The sequence below is a fragment of the Schistocerca gregaria genome, unplaced genomic scaffold (assembly GCF_023897955.1).
Source record: "Schistocerca gregaria isolate iqSchGreg1 unplaced genomic scaffold, iqSchGreg1.2 ptg000596l, whole genome shotgun sequence".
In the NCBI taxonomy this organism is placed as follows: domain Eukaryota; kingdom Metazoa; phylum Arthropoda; class Insecta; order Orthoptera; family Acrididae; genus Schistocerca; species Schistocerca gregaria.
The window spans coordinates 1-21,508 of record NW_026061985.1 but is presented as its reverse complement, the minus strand read 5'-3'; the positions used below and the strand labels follow the sequence as shown (position 1 = coordinate 21,508).

Genomic DNA, 21,508 nt, shown 5'->3' with positions numbered 1-21,508 from the left:
ATATTGTGGAAATTAGATATTTTATACTACGCATTCCGATGCTAGCTATAGCAGGACTTGCATCTCGAGGACAGTTCGGCCGAAACAACGGACCTGATAGCAGTTATCATCTAAATGTGTACAAAATTCTGCAATATGCTGTCTTTGGAGGCAATATCGAACCCCTGCAGTTGGTTCTGCGACCTCTCTGACTGAGGAGGTGTTGGTAACGGCGTTGTTGAGGTTACCTAGGACATAATGAGTGAGACGAGTTTGTCGATTGATATCACGCCGTTTTCGTCTAGTTCCTCTAAAATGGGATCGACGATTTTTTGATCTAGTTTATCTCCCATCGTTGTGAGTATTTCGCGAAGGCGGCTCGTGATGACTTGTCCTCTGCCTTGGTCGTCTAGCATTTGAAGAGCGCTTCTCAGCTCTTCTGTTTCGCCGTTGTTTTCGAATAAAGCGAAAATTTCCTTGAATTTCTCGAAGTCGATTTTTTCGTTGTGGTATTTGCTGACAACAGTTTGAACTTCGGACTCGGTGGGAAATTTTCCTGAAATGGGCTCCTCGAGGAGAGAGGGGGATGAGAAACAGAGACAGCACAAACGAGTGGACCGGGACCTCCTGGCCGACGGCACACACCTAACGCACGCAAAATGGACCCAAGCTGAGCGGGTTTGATGCAGTTTTCTCCAGTGTGGTCGAAGAACGCAAAGGCCTCGCGGAGTTCGTCTTCATCTGGGTTTTTTAGGGGAGAGAGCTGGAGTTAAGGCAGGAGTTCGCGAAGGTTAGTTTCTAGAGCGAGGGTGCTCGAGGTGGCGCCCGCTCGAAGTCGTGCAAGAAAAGGGGGGTGACAGCTCTGAGACAGAGTGAGAGAGAAAACACGGTGAAAGGATATTATGATTTTGGTGGAGTTGGTTTTGGGCATTGCGGGGCTTATTTTGGGCGTCGCGACTCTGCGTCAAAAAAGGAAGGAGAATCGGAGTCGTTGAATTCAACGAAGAAGAGAAAAATAATTTGACGATTTCTCGAAACAGGTCTTTTAAATATTGGTTGGTACACACTTTTTGAGCGCGAGCTTTTGTGTTCTTCTTCGTTTTCTCACAGCAAAGGGGAGAGGAAGAAATGAGTGTAGAGCTCGAAGTACTGGGCCAGTTCGAGCCGTTTGGTCTGCGAAGCAAGGGTTTGAGCTTGGGCTTGCGCTTTGCGGAGGCCAGATATTTTCTTTTCGAGTCGAGGGCGAATGGGCGTGATTTGAGCGGCCGAGAGTGGGGTGGACACGCTGGACGCGAGGGACCGCGAGGACAGGGCGCGGCGGACGAGGCGAGTCCCGAGCACGAGTTGGCGTGCGTAATCCCCGAAGAAGAAATTTTCGTGTTGGACCGCTTGGTGACGTGGAGTGCAGGAGAGACCATTAGGAAGAGCCTGACGCTAGACGAGCCCGTCATCCAGGCGGTCGTGGCGAATTTTGACTACGGCCAGTATACGAAGTGCTCCAGCGCTTTTTACAAGAATCAAGTTTCGCCGACGGAGCAGCTCTATACAAACGAGCTTTGTGTGCTACATTCGGGTGCGTGGTCTTGTACCGCCTTTTTTTTTTTTTTTTTTGGCCTGGGCGCAAACCCGCCCTGGTTTTTTTTTTTTTTGGGGGGGGGACTAACGCGGCGTCGCAGGGTGCATAAAGGTGTTCAGCGCGGATGGGAAGACGTATAGCATCGTCACGCCCTGCGAGATGAAGAGGATGTGGGCGCTCCCGACGGGGTTGCTGCTCCAGCGTTCTACGAGAGGGTGCTGCCACACCGAGGGCAGCAGGGGCGGCGCCGGTGGTGCGGGTGCCGCGGAGTCGATGCTGGAGGAGGCGCCCGTCTTCTACAGCTTGACCCACCCGTTGGACGAAGTCAGACCGCTGTCGGTGTTCGATTGCTCTCCATTTGGCGGCGGTTTCGAGGACGCTTGCCTCTGCCAAGTAAAGCAGCACGTCAAATTCGGGGGGTGCGCTGGAGAAGCGTCTGGAGATTCTCTTGTTATCTCGAACCCTGCGTTCCGAGTCGTCTTCAGCAGCGCCTGTCTGCCCTTGGTCGTCTTGTACAACAAGGTCACCAAGCTCCACTCGTTCTGGCTCGTGCGCTCGCGCCGCGACGGCCAGCGCGAGCCTTGCGGCGAGTCGAGCGCTCTCCAGGAGACCGAGAGTCCCGCTCCGAGCGACGCGGAGTTTTTTTCGGCGCCCAAAAAAGAGCGCGCCGCGCTGAGCCACTTCGCGGACGGACTCCCCTGCTCCCCGCGCGAGCGGGCTGTCAATGCGGACGTCGCCTTGGAGCACCTCTACACGGAGCGGCTGCCCACCGGCACCAGCCTGTCCAAGTTGGGTCCCGCAACTCAGGTTTTTTTTTTGGCCACCCACGAGGCGAGTCTCGCCGTCTGTTTCTTGATTCCGCAGCGCGGCCTGCTCCAGTTCTTCGAAGTTAGCTGCGCCCCCGCCGAGAGGGCCGTCGGCAGCGGCGTGTCCGTCACCAAGACCTTCTCCCTCCCGTGTCTCAGCGCCGCGCCGCTCCACGGCCTCAACCCGGTCACCGTTCACCTCGCCTCCACCCCGGTCAGCGCCTCCTCCTACTACCTGCTCTTGGATACCGACCGCCGCCTCTCTCTCTATTCCATGAACCAAAAAATCTGCGACTGCCTCCTTCCCGACCGCTGCCCCCCCGCCAGCGGCTCTCCTTCTCCCGGCGAAGCCCACGCCTCGCGCGCGCTCCCCGACTCTCCCGCCCTCTCGCCGCCCCCTCGCGCCCCTCTGTGCCACAAAATCCTCCAGCTTGCGCACCCGGTCGCCAACCGCCTCAACCTCCTCTTCGAAGACGGACGCTCTCTCCGAGTCGCCCTCAACCTCCACCCCCAGCACTCCATCGTCTCCCACTGCTTCCGCGCCTCCTCTTGCACCCTCCCCGCCGACGTCTACAACGTCTTCCTCTCCGACTACCTGCGCTGGCACAGCTCCGCTCACGCCTCCTCGCTCTCCCACTACGACTCCTTCTCGCTCTACTTAGTCGCCCTCTCCGCCCCCTCCACCCACTCGCTCCCCACCCACTCCCCCGCTCCCCCCCACCCCCTCGACGACGCCGATTGGCTCTATCTGCTCTCTTCCCACCGCTCCCGCGCCGACCCCGTCCTCCCCCACCTCTTTCCCGCCTCCCCCCCGCCCCCCGCCCACCAACTGTCCCCCCACGCGCTCGCCCTCGCCTCCTCCTGGCACCTCAGACAAGAAGTCGCCGTGCTCAAACCCTACCTCAACCGCATCATCCACGGCCTCCACCTCCTCTTCGAAAACGCCAAACTCAGCACCCTCACCTCCAACACCGCCCACAAACTCGCCTTCACCCTCCTCGACCTCTCCTACCTCCTCGGCTGGACCAACTACCTAACTCACTACCTCCTCTTCCTCTCCAACCGCGATCGCCTCCGCCACCGCAACCGCTCCATCATCCCCGCCGTCCGACAACTCCTCCACTCCCCCCCCTCCTCCCACGCCCCTCCCCCCCACACTCACCGCCCAATAGAACCCCTCTACAAGTCCCCCCCCTCCATCTACCGCTGGCTCCACCGCTGCCTCCGCGGCATCCGCGAACCCTTCCCGCTCCTCAACGCCCAGCGCAACCCCTGCGACCTCACCCGCAAAATCTGCACTCTCTACCGCGTCCTCCGCTTCGGCCCCCACCGACAACCCGCCCACCCCCGCTCCCCCTGGCTCCAGCGAGCGCGCGCCATGGTCCTCTCCCTCGCCGACGACCTCCGCGGCCTCCCGGAACTCGACTCCCTCCCCTTCGGCGTCGCGCTCCCCATAAGGGAGGCCCTCTACGCCGTCAGGCACCACCCACCCACCAACTGGAACCACCGCTGCTACGAAATCATCGGCCGCACCGACCTCGCTCTCCAACACCTAAACTTCGAAACCCTCTCTCAAACCAAAGCCACCCTCAAGGAACGCGCCCACAAACCCACCGCCCCCCTCGACCACCCTCAACAACCAACCCCCTCCCAACACGACCTCCTCCTCAAAACACTCTCTCAACCCTTCCTCGTCTCCGACGAACCAGACCACCCTCCCCGCGACCCACCCACCTCCAACCGCCACGACGACCTCCCCCACCCGCACCATCCTGACGTCCTCAACCCCACCGCCCTCATGCGCTTCTCCCGCGACGACAGACTCCTACACGCCTCCAAACTCCTCCGCTCCACTCGCCCCATCAGACTCCGCCTCCACCCCGACGCCGAACGCCTCAGCGAACTCGACAAACTCAACGCGCTCAAGTCTCAACTCCACCTCCGCCTCCACCGCAACTTCGCCCTCTCCGTCGGCAGGGGCATGCTCAGACTCTCCGGCGAACTCGACACCTCCCGCCTCTTCCTCCACCCCCCCCACCAAGCCCCCGTCTCCTCCAGGTCCGACTGGTTCACCGTCCCACCCCTCGCCACCTCCGGCTACCTCCCAGGCGTCAAGGGCTCCATATCCCTCCCCGACGACCTCGACCTCGACGCCGAGTCCACCTGGCCCAACTTCCACAACGGCGTCGCCACCGGACTCTACGTCACCCCCTCCCACGTCGAGCGCCTCACCTCCTCCTGGATCTCCTATAACCGCACCAAAATGGAACTCACCGACGCCCACGCCGGCTTCCTCTACGCTCTCGGCCTCCAAGGACACCTCCAACAACTCGACCTCACCACCGTCTATGAGTACCTCTTCACCGCCCATCCGCTCATCTCCGCCGGACTGCTCCTCGGACTCGCCTCCTGCTCATACGGCACCGCCTGCTCCACCACCTCCAAAGTCCTCGGCATCCACTTCTCCCCCACCTCTCCCGACGCCGCCACCGACCTCGACTCCCACCACATCATCCGCAGCGCCGCCGCGCTCGGCGTCGGCCTCCTCTACGCCAACACCTCCCACCGACACATGACCGAACTCCTCCTCTCTCGCTTCGGCTCCGTCCAGCAAGACCTCGCCAACCGCGAAGCCTACGCTCTCTCCTGCGGCATCGCTCTCGGATTCGTCTGTCTCGGCCAAGGCTCCAACTCCGTCGGACTCGCCGACCTCGACATATCCAACCGACTCTACTCCTTCATGCACGGCGCCAAACAACCTCAAACTCACGCCTCTGAAACCATCCACTCCAACGCCCTCGCCGCCCAACTCGCTCGCCGCGTCGGCGGCCCCTCCCACTTCCTCTCTCACTCCCCCTACTTCTCCCCACCCACCCCCTTCGACTCGCACCCCAACTCCCCCCACTCCCCGCGCTTCCGCCTCGGCTCCTTCCACCTCCTCCCCCCGCCACCCCCCGACCGCCCCCCCTCCTCCCACTCCGAAAAACCCCGCCTCGTCAAAGAACCTCTTCACGTCAACAAAGACGTCCACGCACCCGGCGCCGTCATCGCCCTCGGCCTCATCTGGATGAAAACCAACGACCACACCGTCGCCTCCCGCCTCGCCCTCCCCCACACCGCCTTCCTCCTCGAATACATCCGCCCTGACCTCCAACTCCAACGCACCATCTGCAAAAATATCGTCCTCTGGGACCACATCCAACCCACCAAACGCTGGCTCCACCTCCAACTCCCCCCTGACTCCCTCCGCGTCCAATCCCAACTCCTCCTCCCCCTCACCCTCCGCGACGCCAACCTCCTCCTCGACCCCGACTTCCACACCTACAAAACCTCCTACCTCTGCATCTCCGCCGGCGCCTACATGTCCGTCGGCCTCAAATTCGCCGGCACCCACCACCAACCCGCCTTCCTCTTCCTTCTGCGCGCCTCCAAACTCTTCCTCAAACTTCTCAACTCCGCCGACAAATCCGAAAAACACCTCCTCGACCTCTGCTCCTGTCAAACCTTCCTCGCCCTCAGCCTCGTCGTCGCCGGCACCGGCAACCTCCGCGTCCTCTCTCTACTCAGAAAACTCCGCTCTCGACTCAACGCCTCCTCCGTCTACGGCTACCACATGGCCATCGGCATGGCCATCGGCCTCCTCTTCCTCGGCGGCGGCCTCTACTCCCTCAACACCTCCAACAAAGCCATCGCCTCCCTCATCTGCTCCCTCTACCCCATCTTCCCCTCCTCCGTCACCGACAACCGCTACCACCCACAACTCTTCCGACACCTCTACGCACTCGCCACCGAGTACCGCTGCCTCGAAACCAGAGACGTCGAAAACCTCTCCAGGTGCCACGTACCCCTCACCCTCCTCGTCAAATCCCCCTCCTCCCCCCTCCTCCAACCCATCCACGCCGTCTCCCCCTGTCTCCTCCCCCCCCTCCATTGGATCTCCCGCGTCCGCGTCAACTCCCCCAGGTACTGGCAAAAAACACTCCTCCCAGACACCAACCCACTCCATCGCCACCTCCTCACCAACCAACACTACCTCCTCGTCATGCGCCGCATGGGCTACCTCCCCTACCACCAAGACCCAAACATGAGCCGCTCTCTCCTCTCTCGCTCCTTCGCCCCCCCCCTCCCCCACTCCCCCGACTCCCTCTCCCTCTCCACCCACCTCTTCTCTCACTCCCCCAGCGACCCACTCTCCAAATCCTACGCCAACGCCGCCCTCCACGAATGCCTCCGCTGGGACAAAACCGAAATGCTCAACACCTACCTCCGACTCTACCAAATGCTCGACCACCCCCACCAACAACTCAGCTACTCCGACCTCTGGAACGCCAAAATCCTACTCTGCTTCTACAACCAATGCCTCGTCGACCAACCCCCCCCCACCCCTCATCCAAGACGAACTCCTACACTCTCTCGACGCCATCCTCCACCTCAGAGTCCCCCCACACCTCCACGCCACCTACTACGACCTCCCACACCACTCGCGTCGCCCACCCCGCCACTCCCTCGACTTCGACCCCCCTCTCCACCGCGAACTCTCCAACTGGAAACGCATGCTCCAACACCACCTCTCCGACCCCGCCCTCAAAGCCGCCAACCCCTGGACCCTCTTGAAACTCGCAGAACTGCAGGAAAAACTGCCCCCCTCCTGACAAATACCACAACCATAACAACAACAAAAATTAAACCACCTGTCACTCTCTCTCTATCTTTTTTTTTTTTTTCCCTCCCCACGCCCAAACCCCCATGGTGCGCGCAACACAGCCCCCCCCCTGACGAAAACCACAACAAAAAAAAAAACCACCTGTCACTCTCTCTCTCTTTTTTTTTCCCCCTCTCCACGCCCAAACCCCCATGGTGCGCGCAACACGGCCCCCCTCCTGACAAATACCACAACCATAACAACAACAAAAATTAAACCACCTGTCACTCTCTATCTTTTTTTTTTTTTCCCTCCCCACGCCCAAACCCCCATGGTGCGCGCAACACAGCCCCCCCCCTGACAAAAACCACAACAAAAAAAAAAAAAAAACCACCTGTCACTCTCTCTCTCTTTTTTTTTTTCCCCTCTCCACGCCCAAACCCCCATGGTACGCGCCTCACCCCCCTCCCCCACGCGCCAAACCCACCCCCTCACCCCCACGCCCCAGGAACCATCCAAGGCCAAAAAACGCAAGCCACCCGCCCCCATTCTGCCGGGAAAACCCAAGATCAACCCCCCCCCCCCAAAACGACTCCACCTCTCCCGAAAACCACCTCCAACTGCTCTCCATCGATCACGCCACCGGCACCCTCGCCGAGCTAAAATCCATCGACCACGAACTCAACTTCTCCAAGGAAACACAAGCCAAAAAGGGCCTCCATATCATGGACTCACCCACCTGCTGCAGCAAGAAGAAATCCTCCAACTTCCTAGCCTGGTTCTTGTGGCCACTCCCCGTCTCCGAATTCTTCTCTCACTACTTCGAGCAAAAAACCTTCGCTGCCAAAAAAAAAATTCCAGACTACTGGACCGGCTGGTGCTCCTCAGCGCAACTCGAAAAAAACATCCGCGACGACGCCATCTGGCCAGAAGACGCCGAATTCTACTTCTACTCCTCCGGACAGCGCTTCTGCATCGCGCCGTCTGACAGGCAAAATGCACGAAGCGACGCGCTGTGGGAACTGTTCGAAACGTCGCGCCTCTCCGTCAAAATTCAGCGCGCTCACCAATACTTCGAAAACGTGCAGCGCATGCTCTCCCTACTCGAAGAGGCACTTCTGTTGAACCTCTCCTGCGAGGCGTTCTACGTGCCGTCCGGCGCTCAGGCGTCGGCGCCGAAACGCGACGAAACCGACTCCTTCTTTCTCATCGTCGAGGGCTCAATACAATGCAACCTCTACGGCGCCCCCGACAAAACCAAATCTCCACCACTTCGCGACTCCGACCCCTCCGTCCAGACAAACGAGTTTGGAGAACCCAGCACTAACACCTCGCTGAACGCCGGAGACATCCTCTACTTGCCCCGCGGCACCATCTATGAGATACACTCTCACCCAGAACTCCAGAGCTCGCTCTACCTAGTCATTTCCCTCTCCTCGAACTTCACCTGGACCGACTTCCTTCAAGCCGCCGTACTCGGGGCTCTCAACCACGCCAACTCAACCTATCCGGAATTTCGAAAAACGCTACCCAAAGGCTACGCAAACTACGTCGGCGTCATGCACTCCGACCTGAAACACTCCGAAAAGAGAAAGGCCTTTCTCACCAAGGCCATGGCACTCTGTAAAGTACTTTGCGAAAAGGCACTCATGAAACCCTCTCAATTTGACGACGCAGCCGATCAAATGATGCGCCAATTCCTGCGCGACCGCCAACCTCCACAACTCCTGCTGTCCAAATATGAGCAAGGATTCGACTCCTGCGACGCCCCCTACTCATCCACCTCCTCAACCCACGATCGAACTCCCGACAACCCTCGCCACCCCCCAGAACAAGAAACGCCCCCAGATGTCACCGAATCCACCAAATTCAGACTCGTGACGAGGCACTGCCTCCGGCTCGTCATAGAAACCAACGCGCTCGTCTACTACACCTCGCCACCCACTGACGAAGACCCAAGCCACCCCTCAAAAGAAAAAAAAATAGAAATGCCTATCGAATACGCTGAAGCAATAGACTACCTCTGGAAAACCTACCCAAAATACGTGCGCGTCGACGAGCTCCCCCTCGAACACGAAGAACAAAGAATAGAACTCGCGTCAGAACTCCTGGACAAGCAAATCGCCATGGTCGAATAAACAGCCCCAATGTATAGTGATAACGTATACGCATGCTATGTATATAACCTACCTCCCTATACACACGCTTCCTTTTTTTCATGCACACACGCCTCTTTTTCATGCACACACGCCTCTTTTTCATGCACACACGCCTCTTTTTCATGCACACACGCCTCCTTTTTTTCATGCACACACGCTATGTATATAACCTACCTCCCTATACACACGCTTCCTTTTTTTCATGCACACACGCCATGTATATAACCTACCTCTCTATACACACGCTCTTTTTTTTTGACCTCAAAACTATGCCCTCCCACACGCAAGCACCCGCGCCTTCATTCGGGCCCGTTTCTCCTCCTACGCCCACGGCACTCAGAGCAACTTCACAGCCCATCTCAAGTCCGACCACGCCCTCCTCTTCCAGACGCCACAACCTCAGCCGGTCCAACACCTCACTTGCCTAGCATTGATATTCACGCGGGCATTTTCCATGTAATCACTTAGATCCTCGTCCCACCCTCCCCCGTCTACACCCTTCCCAACTCGTTTGAAAAGCGACGGCGAAGTGTTGGGCAATACCTTCGGAACTCCGTGAAAGCAGTACCTAGACTCCCCTCCCATCATGACCACGTCTCCGCTGCGTATATACATCGCCGTCGGCCGAACATCTCTTGTACGACCCCCTATCAAAAAAATCGCCGTATTGCCAAAGGACGCCGAAACGATCGGCTTTTCCATGTCCTCTTCGGCGTCATCCAAATGCCCACCCATCATGTATCCGTCATGACAATAAAAGTTAATAATAGCTGCCTCCGGACGCATGTCTCCATGGCCAATCAAAGACGCCGCTTCCCTGACGAACTCCCAAAGATCGGCCGGAAACTCGTCTCTGCGACTCTCAAGATAGACACGAGGTGTCCATTGAAAATGGTAGCCAAGCGACGTCCACCTCAGATCTTTCATCAAAGACCGATCCCAAGCCGTCCACCGCGTCTCCTTGCCCGTTTCAATCAGCTCAAGGTTCGAAACGTTTGTGGGATTTCCGAGCGTGTACTCTTTGATGCACCGCCTTGTCATATAGCGCTGCTGCTCATCCGTAAACGGGTTAGGAACAAAATACAAACCCTCAACGTGCTTCAATGTATAAATCGTCTCCGGGAACCGTAGCCACTTGTAGTGCGATTGACATAACCCAGAATTTATCTTAATCGGCAAAATATTCTCGCGGTGCTCAGGACGATTCTCTTCTAAATTCAAAAAGTCGTATATATCCGTAGAATCGACCTCGGGCAAAGACGACTCAAACGGCAACCTCGAGCTTTTCTTCGCATGGCGGCAACTCCTCCTTCCCGCATAGGCCTTCTCGTACTTTCGAAACACGTTCTCCTCGTTCCCTGCGCAATTCGGCCTTCCAGTGCGCGCCGTACATGGCACAACCGCAGAGCGTTCATTCATCCTAGATCCAATATATTACAACTAAACACAAAAAAATTTAGTTCTTTTCTCCCTTTCACAAACTAAAAAAAACCAATCGATGCACAGAACCACCCCCTTTATGTGCCAATTCTATTTCGCTCCCTACACCGGCATTCGCTCTTCGCAAAAAATGGAGACCTCTCGGCTCTCGTGTTCTATTCTGATCAGTCCTCCCCCTTCTCACGCTCAGCCTGTCTAGCTCGCGCTTTTCACTTAGCATCGCTCTTGCAACTCTTCAATCACAAACCTGCCTCTCCGCTCAAACGTGCGCGACGCGTCCTGTCCAACCCGCTGCCTTCATCAAACCCCCGGTCCCGTCTGTCCTCGCCTCTCGCTTTCCACACGCAGCACCAACAGACGATAAAAAAAACGGTACAATGCATCTTTTTGTGCACAACGCACATAGAACGTAAAAAAACGAACAGGTAGGAAAGAGGCTCCCTCACGAAACCCCTTGTTATGGACTTCACTCGTGCGAAGAGGGCCTTCGCTGATCCGAGTGAGTCGGCAATAAATTCCAGAATTCGGCAACAGGATACCGCGCCAAATTCAACCTATCAAAAAAGTACGCTCTTTAACGCATTTCACTCGTCCAAATCCATCGTGCACAATGACGACGCACAACTAGGTACGAGCATCAGGCGAAAGAGCCAAAAGACTGCACGCCCCTCAAACGAAGTCAAACACCTTCAACCAAAGAGGACCATAGACCATCTCTAGGGCAGGGCAGATTCGATTTCAACATCCACAGAGCAAACCTATGCCATTCCCACGCTAAGAAAAATTCCCTGTGACCGTCAAAACCACCCATAAGCGCACGCAAAAATGCATCTATCGACGAGTTTCCGGACCAAAATATGTCCGAGCAAAAAAATGAAAAAAATATTATTAGGTCGAAGAAAAATCGATCCGTACCAGCAAATCTGACATGAGAAGAATGTGTAGTTTGATTACAAAAACAATAGTAAGTATCATTGATGCGGTATTTCTTTATGAAAAATGCCTCTGATACCTAATGTGTATTAATAAAATAATCTGAAGAGATATAAACAATATGAACGGACAGCTTGTTAATTCTCAGGATGGTAATGTATGATTGGAATTTTTAGCTGTGAAATTGAAACTCGCCGCCAATTGTATGCAGAGAAAAATATACACTAGACTCTCCCATGGCAGCGAATGTTTACAATTCACAAGAAGCCTCAATTGTATGGATGCATAGAAAAGCCTTCTAGGTGCAATTAAGGCATTACTGAAAAGAACCTGAAAAACGTTAGGTAAACGCGCAATTTTTGCAGATAGAACTCTATATTTAGGCGAGAATGATAGACATGTAACTAGAAGCAACGTCACAAATCCCTTTATCAGTACGTATGGAACAAATTTTGGTTAGATACTTATGGTACGAGAAAGGAGTGATGTGGGACATGGGTCAAAACAAAACTTCATAAAAGAAAATAGCGTATGTATGTACTACGTACACATTACCTCATATCCAATTCGTACCACATGAACTACAGCGACTATGCTCTCTCTATTTCAAAGGCAAGATCAGGGATTTTTTTCTAGTGTCTGTGGGACAGAGCCTAAAAATATTTTTTCAGTTAAGGGAGAGAACATCAAAATGTTATATTTTTCAACTAACATTTTAATCACAGCATTGGAACGAACTCGACTACTGTATCCACACTGCCGAGATGATGACTTAGAAAAAAATGGTAATGCAAGCCAAAGAATCTAGCACGAAGTAATTCTGTAACATAAGAGTAGACGCAAGGTTAAACATCTTTTGCGGTTTTTGTCGATAGAGGAAATCAAAAAAAATACTGCATAAAGTTTGTACGGCACGTGTTGTGCATACCATAAAATACATGCTCTTTCATCAAACATAGATGTTTGCTGGATAATATGGTGATACACTTAGGCTTTAATATTCCAAACATCTAATAAATGGCGCCTAGGCAGTCGCCCTCGGTTTAAGTGTAGACACAAATTCTATATTCATATCACAAGTTTAGCTTGGCCGGTACGTCATTCTTGCCCTTTGTTGCCTCACTACTCTTTCCAACCAATGTTAAATCCCCTTATCCGCTGGCAACACTATTCACTTCTGGTAAAGACGAAAAAAATCTTTTGCTAATCATACACTTTAAATTATAGGTTCAAAAGAAAATGACACATATAGACTAATCTAGAAAAACATGCATAGCGAGGTAGCATCCTATTCTTTATTTTTTCATCGATACTATGTGAAGGAGTAGTGCTACGTTTTTCAGTATTCATACAACCCTGCATGCATTATCCTCCTGTAGCAAACAACACATGTAGAGGAGCTAGAAGTGATACAGCAATCTAGCTTTTCCCTTCTATTTTTTCCTGTTATACTTATATACTTAGTATGACAGGACAATATCTCTCAGACTAGTGTATGTACCAAATATCAGCGCCACAAAGCCGATAACTACATATGAACCAATCAGTGCTTTCGTAGCAATGTTAATTTCATCACGATAAATGAGAATATAAATTGTCGATGGGAAGATATACTGCAAAGGCGCACTGCCTAAACTTCCTATAAATGCCATGATGGTGTTGAGCTTAGGGACGACCAAGGCCACAAGGGCAGTTAAAAGCACTACGCAAAACCGGAACAGGTTTTGAATCCACCATTTTTTACGTGTACGAACAGCTGGGTCAAATAACTTGTTCTCTAATATGTCCAACGCTACAAACATTTGCATAGGGTAGGTGACGAAAATAGCGAGTAAGATAGCTACTAACGTGATCTTGCGAATGATGGCCCAGGCTTGGCCAGGAAGTACATCGAAGGAATTCAAGGCAATGTCTTGGATACTGTCCCCAAACCCGAGGTATCCTATTGTACCGAAAATAACATACAGAGATGCGATGAAAGTAATGCACACGACAATGAGTGGAGTAAAATGAGAGCGCTTTTTGATTGCCGTGTGAGCAGGAAGAATGAATCCTATGCCTTCAAAAGAAAAGATAGCAACCCCGATCATATTAGGTACATTAGAGATGTCGAAGAGTCGTAGTTTTGGTGAGGTGTTGCTTGTGATGTTCAAATGCCAAGATACACAAGCGCCGATCAAAATAATGAACAAACTTAATGATAAAAGTATGGTTGCGACAGTCGCGAAGGGACCCAAACTCTTAACTGTACGAATCATCGTCATCCCTGTCAATAGGGCTATCCAAACGATGACAAAATATTTCCAGTAGATATGCGCGTCAAACAATGTGCCGACATTTCTAGACATGAATATAAGATAACTACAGCAAAACCCGATCTGAGTGAACACAAGTAGGCAATCAACAATAACCTTTGCCACATTTCCCCACCTGCCAAAGGCCACCTTGCAGACATCACCATCTGTCTCGCGTGTGTCCGAGTTTTAGAAGCCTCTGCTTACTATAAACCAGCAGGAACAGAGTATGAATTGATAGAGCAGACAAAATAACCATAAATACCAGTGCCGCTACTATACCGCTCTCTCGAAACTCTTTAGGTAAGGCTAATACACCCGCACCTACATAAACCTTTATAACACTAAATGCAGTGGCCATATCACTTTAAAGACGACATATTAGCGTCAATGCTGCGTAATGAAGTAAGAGAGAAAATAGCCATGTCATACCCTGCAGTCTGTCGCCTACCTGCCGCCACGGCAAATTCAGGGTCTATCTTTTGGGCCTGCCCTTTGTCATTCGTAACATTTTCCTCTGTTTTCGTCTGAAATTCGTTTTCCGACATGACCGAATGTATTGTCACAATAGTTTGTACGCATACAACTAAAAAAACTGTGGCGTGAAAAAATGAATACAACGGTTAAATTTAGGCGACTTGTGCTCTCCCTAAAACTACTGGTGATATCCCTAAAAATTCCTAGGCTCAGCCTAATGATGAATAGAGCGCCGATCAAAAGCCTTACTGTAGAACACACTTTACAACACTATATCATACACTACCTTGTATATGAGGAAGACATTTTGCTACAACGAAATCTTGCTTCCTGATGAAGGTATATTTCCCTACCTTTTTCAGAAATGTTTGAAAAGTGCGTATCTAGCCGTTGTTAGAAGGGATAAGGGTCAAGGTGAATTCCTGCCCTGATCTAGATTTCTTCTCAACTCACTATTTCTGCCCTTATATTTGCCGGCGGACGCTGCGATTCTACCGAACATTTGACTCAATGTTTACGGTTGTGAAAGAGTCTTTAGCTATGGCATGGTACGCCTAGCGTAACATATCACGTCATATGGCGACGCCAATAGTCAAATAATGTGGAGGGAAAACCTCTTGGGTCGAGAACGCGGGAGAGAGAAAAGAACCGCTCGCTACTCATTTGCGGCAGTCATTTCGCTCGTTTTGCTACAGCTTTCTCGCGAACGCCGAGAGACTGATGAGGGTATAACCTTTCTCGCGCAATTATCACATACACTAATTTGTGAGTGAGGGAATACCTGCTCGGCCATATTGACCATATTCAATCAGAGAGGCAAGGGTCAAGAGACGCAAAAACAATAAACAATATTCAGCTATTCAAATCTAGTAGGCCAAGGTTTGCCTGATCCGCCGGTTTTAATTGTATGAATCATGCGCATTTGCGACTGAAGGCGTTGTTTGTATGTGAGGTTAAAGGATTATTATCGCAGTTGTTTGACACTTCATTATTTAAGCTATTTTTTTATGATGTTTATATGCCTGATATATAGACCCTTATGAACTAAATAAGCACAATTTTTATGCTATTTTTTTCGCCATTGGGCGTAGATCTAAAACCATAATACGTTACTGCCGTTTATCGACAGCATTTTCCTTTGCCATCCACTCAGAGGCGGGGCTTTTTTTTTTGCTTAAATTTTTGCGGCTATGAAAAGGAGAAGGACATGAGTTCCAATCTCGATGGATAATAGCAACACTAAGGAATGCCTTAATCTGAGAGACCAAAATTATCAAGACAAACAGGAGCATTCAGGATTTAGTGCAGCTTCCGGTTCGAATGATTCTAAAGTCGAATTTGTTTCGAAGGGCGATAAACGTGAAGGAAACACATATGATGTACGGACCCTTTTTTTGACTGTTTGATTTTTATTATCTAAAAGCCATGCTTCGTTACTACTCAGGATTTCCTGATTACATATACACCATCTTCACACATGATATGAAAACTCTTTTTTATTATTTCAGAAGCAACTGTAGGCGTTTCCTCCCTAACAAGCGCAATGTTTTTGCATTAGAGGGTTTTGGAATGGAAAGGTCCTGCACCTCGTGTATTGCCTTCTGATTTGATTTCGAGAGAGGTCTGCGCTCATATAAGGCTCAACGACACCTCATCGCTCTATAAGCATTTTTCTCAGAGAAGCAGGGCTGATTCCTATGACCACGTTGCGGCGTTCCAGAATATACAATTTTATAAAAAATGCGCGAAGAACGATATTTTCTGTCCTATTTTGTCTCAAATCGATTCTGCTTACATAACGGATGAAGAGAGAGGCATGAGGTTCATAGTGGTTTGTTCGAACTTCTATAAGAACAAGACGAAAAAAGGTGGCATTTGCATACTCACTTTGTATGTGGGAAACGACCACACTCTTTTAGACCGCCCAGAAGATGAATTTAGCGATGGGTTTGACTCGGACAGCAGCAGCAGTAGTTCGGACTTGAGCTACGCGGGTGAAAATATACCGTATAGTAATTCGGCGAGTCAGCAGGATTTGGGCGTTTTATACTTCAACAATGGGTATTCTCATCCGTCGATTTCGAGCAATAATAAAAACCCATCGAAGATTAAAAGCCGTTTGAATATTTCCTTTAGCGATTTCCCAACATGTTGCAACATCAACAAGATTAAGTCGATTCCGCCGAACATCAATATTTTGATAGGTTTCAAAACGGGCATTATTATGAATTACGTAAATCACGATCCAACCGAGTGCAGGTTTTTTAACCAGAAAGGTTCCATCTCGAAGAGATCTGTCACCAAGGTGGAATGGGTACCAGAATCCAAGGAGGCGTTTTTGGCTACGTTTTTCGATGAATTTCTGTATCTGTTCCACATCAATTATAGAGATGACTTGGTGTTTTCTAGCAGGTTCCACCCAAAAACAAGGAAGAACGTGGATCTTAAAACTGATGACATGTACTTCAACATGGACCCAAATAATGCAATTTGGAGCAGATCTCTAAACACAGAACATTTACCAGCATCTCGGAGTTGAACGCAGAATACCCCCCCCAAACATATATGAATCCTGTACTCGTGTGGTCCATATGCCCCGGTTGGGCTATCACGGATTTTGCCTTCTCTCATTCTAACGAACGCATCGCTGTGACCTCTAACGACGGATTTCTTCGGATCTACGAATACAAATCTAAGCAACTGCTCAACATTTTCAAGAGTTACTACGGTGGGTTCACGTGCGTGGCTTGGAGCCCAGGGGACTTCTTTCTGGCCACTGGCGGCGAGGACGACTTGGTCAGCCTATGGTCTCATACTGAAAAAAACTTATAGCGCGAGGAGAGGCGCACGCATCCTGGATATCAAAAATCAGGTTTGATCCTTACAGGTATAAGGACGGCGTATATTACAGATTCGCTTCAATCAGTCACGACTGCCATATCGCCATGTGGGATTTCGCCGAGAAAAAGCTGTCGAGACCCTTCTTGGTCAAACCCCCCCTCTCTACCCCTGATCTGACACAATCTAGATGTGAAGAAGGCCCTTCAGATCTATCGGATTTTTCATCCTCAACTATTTCGTCAAATATTATTGATCCGCTCAAAAGACCAAAAATCTGGAAAACCACCCCAGTATCCTCGAAAGTTGTCTGTGTATTGCATCCTCTAAGCATAACGAAAGTTTCTCGCTCTCCCTGCTCGGATTTCAGGTTTCTCGGCAAAAATTTGCTTCTTATAGTGGACAGAATAGGACATCAGTATTGCTTTGTTCTTAGCTCCCAGTAGCAGAACATCACCTTGTACTCCCTCTCTTTTTCTCTTCCCATTACACCGGCACGAAAAAAAATGACACTTCGCCCCAGCTCTCTGTCAATTTATTAAAAACCGCAAAACTAAGCGATAGTTATTATAACACACGCGTAATAAGTTTCGACACGCCTCATGTTTCTTCCTGTTCTGACTTAACCTAATTTTTGTACGCAGTACTGGCTTTTTCTCCTACTGAAACACCAACACCGCATAAAGAAACAGAGGGTACCACGTTGACCCGGCGAAAGCCTTGCAACGCTGTCCGAAACCATGCCTATTACTCCTGAGCCTCTCGCTGTATGCCCTTACTCGCGCCACGAAATACAGCGCAGTTCGTCATGCTTGCACGTCTGGAATCCGCCTTTCTAGCAGCACCGACAAACTCGTAAAAATGTGAATTAGGCAGTACGATAGATGGAAGAGGCGTATGGGTAGCTTGGTATAGCTCGTATGTGGATGGCATGATAGAGGGTGTGGATATGCGGGACAGCAAGATACAATAAAAGAACAGGTGCAGGTAGGTATGACAACCGGATAGGACAGGATAACGCTAAAGAGAGTATGTACATATATGTACAGTATACTGTGAAAAGAGCGTATAGATAGCAAGATGATAGAGGGGTGGGTTTAGATAATATGATATACTTAAGAGTGTGTGGATGGTTATGATGTAGCGTGTGTGAGTAATACGATATAGCGAGGTGTGTGTGAATGGCATGATATAGTAGAGAGTGTATCGATAAGTATGCGTAGATAAAAATGTAGAGGTATAGATGACATGCTATCATGCAAAAGTGTAGGTGTAAATTATATCATGATATCAGTGGTATGATGATATTTAGAAGAATAGGCGTGGATAGTGGATATGACATGGTAAATGGAGATATATTGATATATATTAACAACTATCAATGTTTCCATATCATGCTATCATCTCAATAAAAATATATAAATATATTGAAATACATATATATATAATTTCAGTTACTATTGATGTCCTGAATCGATCGTGTCATTATCATTATACATCAACGTAAATTACTAATACAAAACATGATAATATAATTATTTTAAAACAAATAACATATAGCAATCACAAAATATGTCAACATAGTATAGTGTTGTATATATGGAATCGTTACAGAAATGGATAAGAGCATGATTTGATAATAGTTTAATATGTCTCTATAATGATATAAACTCAAAATCATAAAGTGTATATTTGTACTAATTATTTGTCTACGTGTTTGTGTAGATAAAAATAACAATATTATAAATAATGTTGTAGAGATGATAATCATAATCATAAATATAGTATATACATATAGTGTCTATTCGATATGTTATATCATTATTGACCGTCTCAGTCATAATGTTTGTATCAAAGCAATTAATGGTTTTTTCGTGTATAATGATTATTAATGAAAAATGATATCATAAAGCTAAATATAGAGAGAGTATAGATGAAACAAAATAAAACATAAGTAGATTATACTATGGTTTATATGATATATGTGAATAACGTGGTTATAGATAATAGCATTTACGCAGTAGTGTGTGAATAATAGAAGGATAAATAAACATGATATCAAAATAATAAAACAGATAAACATAAAATAACACTATGATACATGTATGATATTACGAATATTATATACGCTCATATGTGTATCTAGCGAATAAGCAAAACATATGCAGCAGAAAGATTGAATGTAAATGAATATATATTACACAGATGATGTAGATAATGATAATTAGGTTATGAAGTCTATAAATAAGCTAATAAAAAAATTAAAATTAATTAAGGTTATTTTATATTTATTAATTATTGAATGTCACTATTATGCACTATTATGGATGAAAAACTTTATAATTGCGTTATTCATAGTAATAATACATGGTGTACAATACGGTTAAGTTGGATGTAATAATTTACAAAATAAATGGCCTTTATTTTGAATATGTTTAAAATAAAATGATAATAGAAAGTGTCATACTACTAATTACACAGATTATTATTTATCATCTAATAGAGGAGTAACTAAAATAGAAAAAAACGGTGATATGTATTATATATATACGAAACTAATATATCTGTCTCGCGTGTGTGCTTACATCGGGTTTAGATACAAAAATAATATAAACTGCCAACATAACAATGGCAAAAACATCATATTAGATGAATATGAAGTAGATGGAGGCCTGTTAATAATTAATATTGTAGTGAAAGTTCAAGGATGCACAATATTAGAGATGGTAAAAGGTCAATTGGAATAATTGGTAATTTGGTCAAAATTGGATATGACAGTAGCATAGAATGCTGTAGTATGAATATGAAAGATCTGTTATTGTTTTAGAAAGAAAGGCACTGCTAGAGTCATTAAATGACTGTAATTAACTAACACTTTCTATATTTATGTTAGAATTATGTTCAACAATCAATTCTAACATGTTAATAAGAAGAGATTTACTCAATAAATCTATTATTTAAAAATGTGTATGATCCTATTGGGTCTATGTCTAGCCGCTACTGGTACAAATGTTACAAAACTATGTGTGGGAGAAGAACCTGATGAATGAATCAATCTGGGCGATCACAAAGAAAAGACTTTAGTTCAATAACATTCATGTTAAAAAATATAAGTGGATACACACATTGAGAAAAAGGCTAAATCCCTGGAAAAACTAAAAATAATAATAACTATACTAAACATGAAAAGAGAAAATACGATAAATATAAAAAAAAACACATAATATATTATTATCAGATAACTTAGAGATGAATATATCAGAAACAGCAGCTGATGGTTGTATATCAGATTGCTATTAAGAAGAACCAAAAAAGTGTTTTAACAATTGCTATAATATAAAAAATAATATGACAAATCAAAAAAATACAGATATGATGAATACTAAAAATATAGGTAATACAAAAAAAAATTCTAGATGAGATAATATGCATGGTTAGAAAAAAACTATACAGTTTTTGTAAACAGTATTTAGAATATGAAGAAAAAACAAGAAACAGTTGCATATATCTATGCAAATAGAGAAATATCGCATGGATTAATTGGATCAGAACTACTCAATCTAAATACCTATATTACTGCTACTGCATAAATCAGTAAGGAGACTGAACCGTCAATATATCAATATGTATATATATAATGAATATTTATTTATATGGTATATAGACAGAACATATTATAAATGAATATATAGATAAAATAATATTCGAAATACATTTTTCCGAATATATTATTCAAATTATGCTTTTATCGATTATAATCATAGTCATTTATATGCTTATATACATATTTGATAGTGTTAAAGATATAAAAAATACTTAATATATATCAAATATATGGAAATAGTACGTATATATAATAACTAAATATATAAACATGATTTAATAATTTATAGAGATGATAGATATAAATATCAATTAAATTATGTTACGTTTATTAATATTATTTATTATATATGAAAATACAAAAACATAATAAATATAAAATATTAAATAATATAAATGATAAAAAATATAACTAAAAATAACCGCTATTGTAATATAACCAATATTATGTTGTGTGCATGTAAGCATATAATATTATTAGGTAATTATACATACATACATAATATATGGACTAAATATAGATATTGTGTATAGCAATGATGATGAAATAACAAAACTGTACAATATTATATATAACGGTTATATATACTATATAAATAAATATAGATCATTGAAATAGGTACAGAAAATGTCTATGATAGGAGTATATGTAACGCAAAAAGTCTAAAAGAACTATATGTAATAATATGTGTATTATTATTATAAAATTATACATAAATATTAATATATGAATTGATTACTATAATCTGTCTCGCGTGTGT

The 21,508-nt window shown here is 47.2% G+C and overlaps 4 protein-coding genes across 4 annotated transcripts; 3 read left to right on the top strand and 1 right to left on the bottom strand.

Annotated features, from left to right (window-relative positions):
• The first annotated feature begins 1,714 nt into the window (after nt 1-1,714).
• Nucleotides 1,715-6,494, top strand: LOC126316679 (anaphase-promoting complex subunit 1-like). The gene is made up of 3 exons (XM_049992776.1): nt 1,715-4,897; nt 4,947-5,189; nt 5,445-6,494. The coding sequence occupies exons 1-3, from the start codon at nt 1,715-1,717 to the stop codon at nt 6,447-6,449; spliced, it is 4,431 nt and encodes a 1,476-aa protein (XP_049848733.1). The 3' UTR covers nt 6,450-6,494.
• Nucleotides 6,468-7,043, top strand: LOC126316691 (uncharacterized; the record flags this gene model as incomplete). Its single annotated transcript, XM_049992788.1, has 1 exon — nt 6,468-7,043. A coding segment is annotated over one exon (546 nt), but the record flags the coding sequence as incomplete, so codon positions are not given.
• Nucleotides 7,044-7,728: 685 nt separating this feature from the next.
• Nucleotides 7,729-9,141, top strand: LOC126316700 (bifunctional lysine-specific demethylase and histidyl-hydroxylase NO66-like). The gene has a single exon (XM_049992796.1). It carries the CDS (start codon nt 7,729-7,731, stop codon nt 9,139-9,141), a length of 1,413 nt encoding a protein of 470 aa, XP_049848753.1.
• A 3,648-nt stretch (nt 9,142-12,789) lies between these two features.
• Nucleotides 12,790-15,187, bottom strand: LOC126316687 (proton-coupled amino acid transporter 4-like). Its single transcript, XM_049992784.1, has one exon. It carries the CDS (start codon nt 13,881-13,883, stop codon nt 12,996-12,998), a length of 888 nt encoding a protein of 295 aa, XP_049848741.1. The 5' UTR covers nt 13,884-15,187; the 3' UTR covers nt 12,790-12,995.
• Between the last annotated feature and the right edge of the window lie 6,321 nt (nt 15,188-21,508).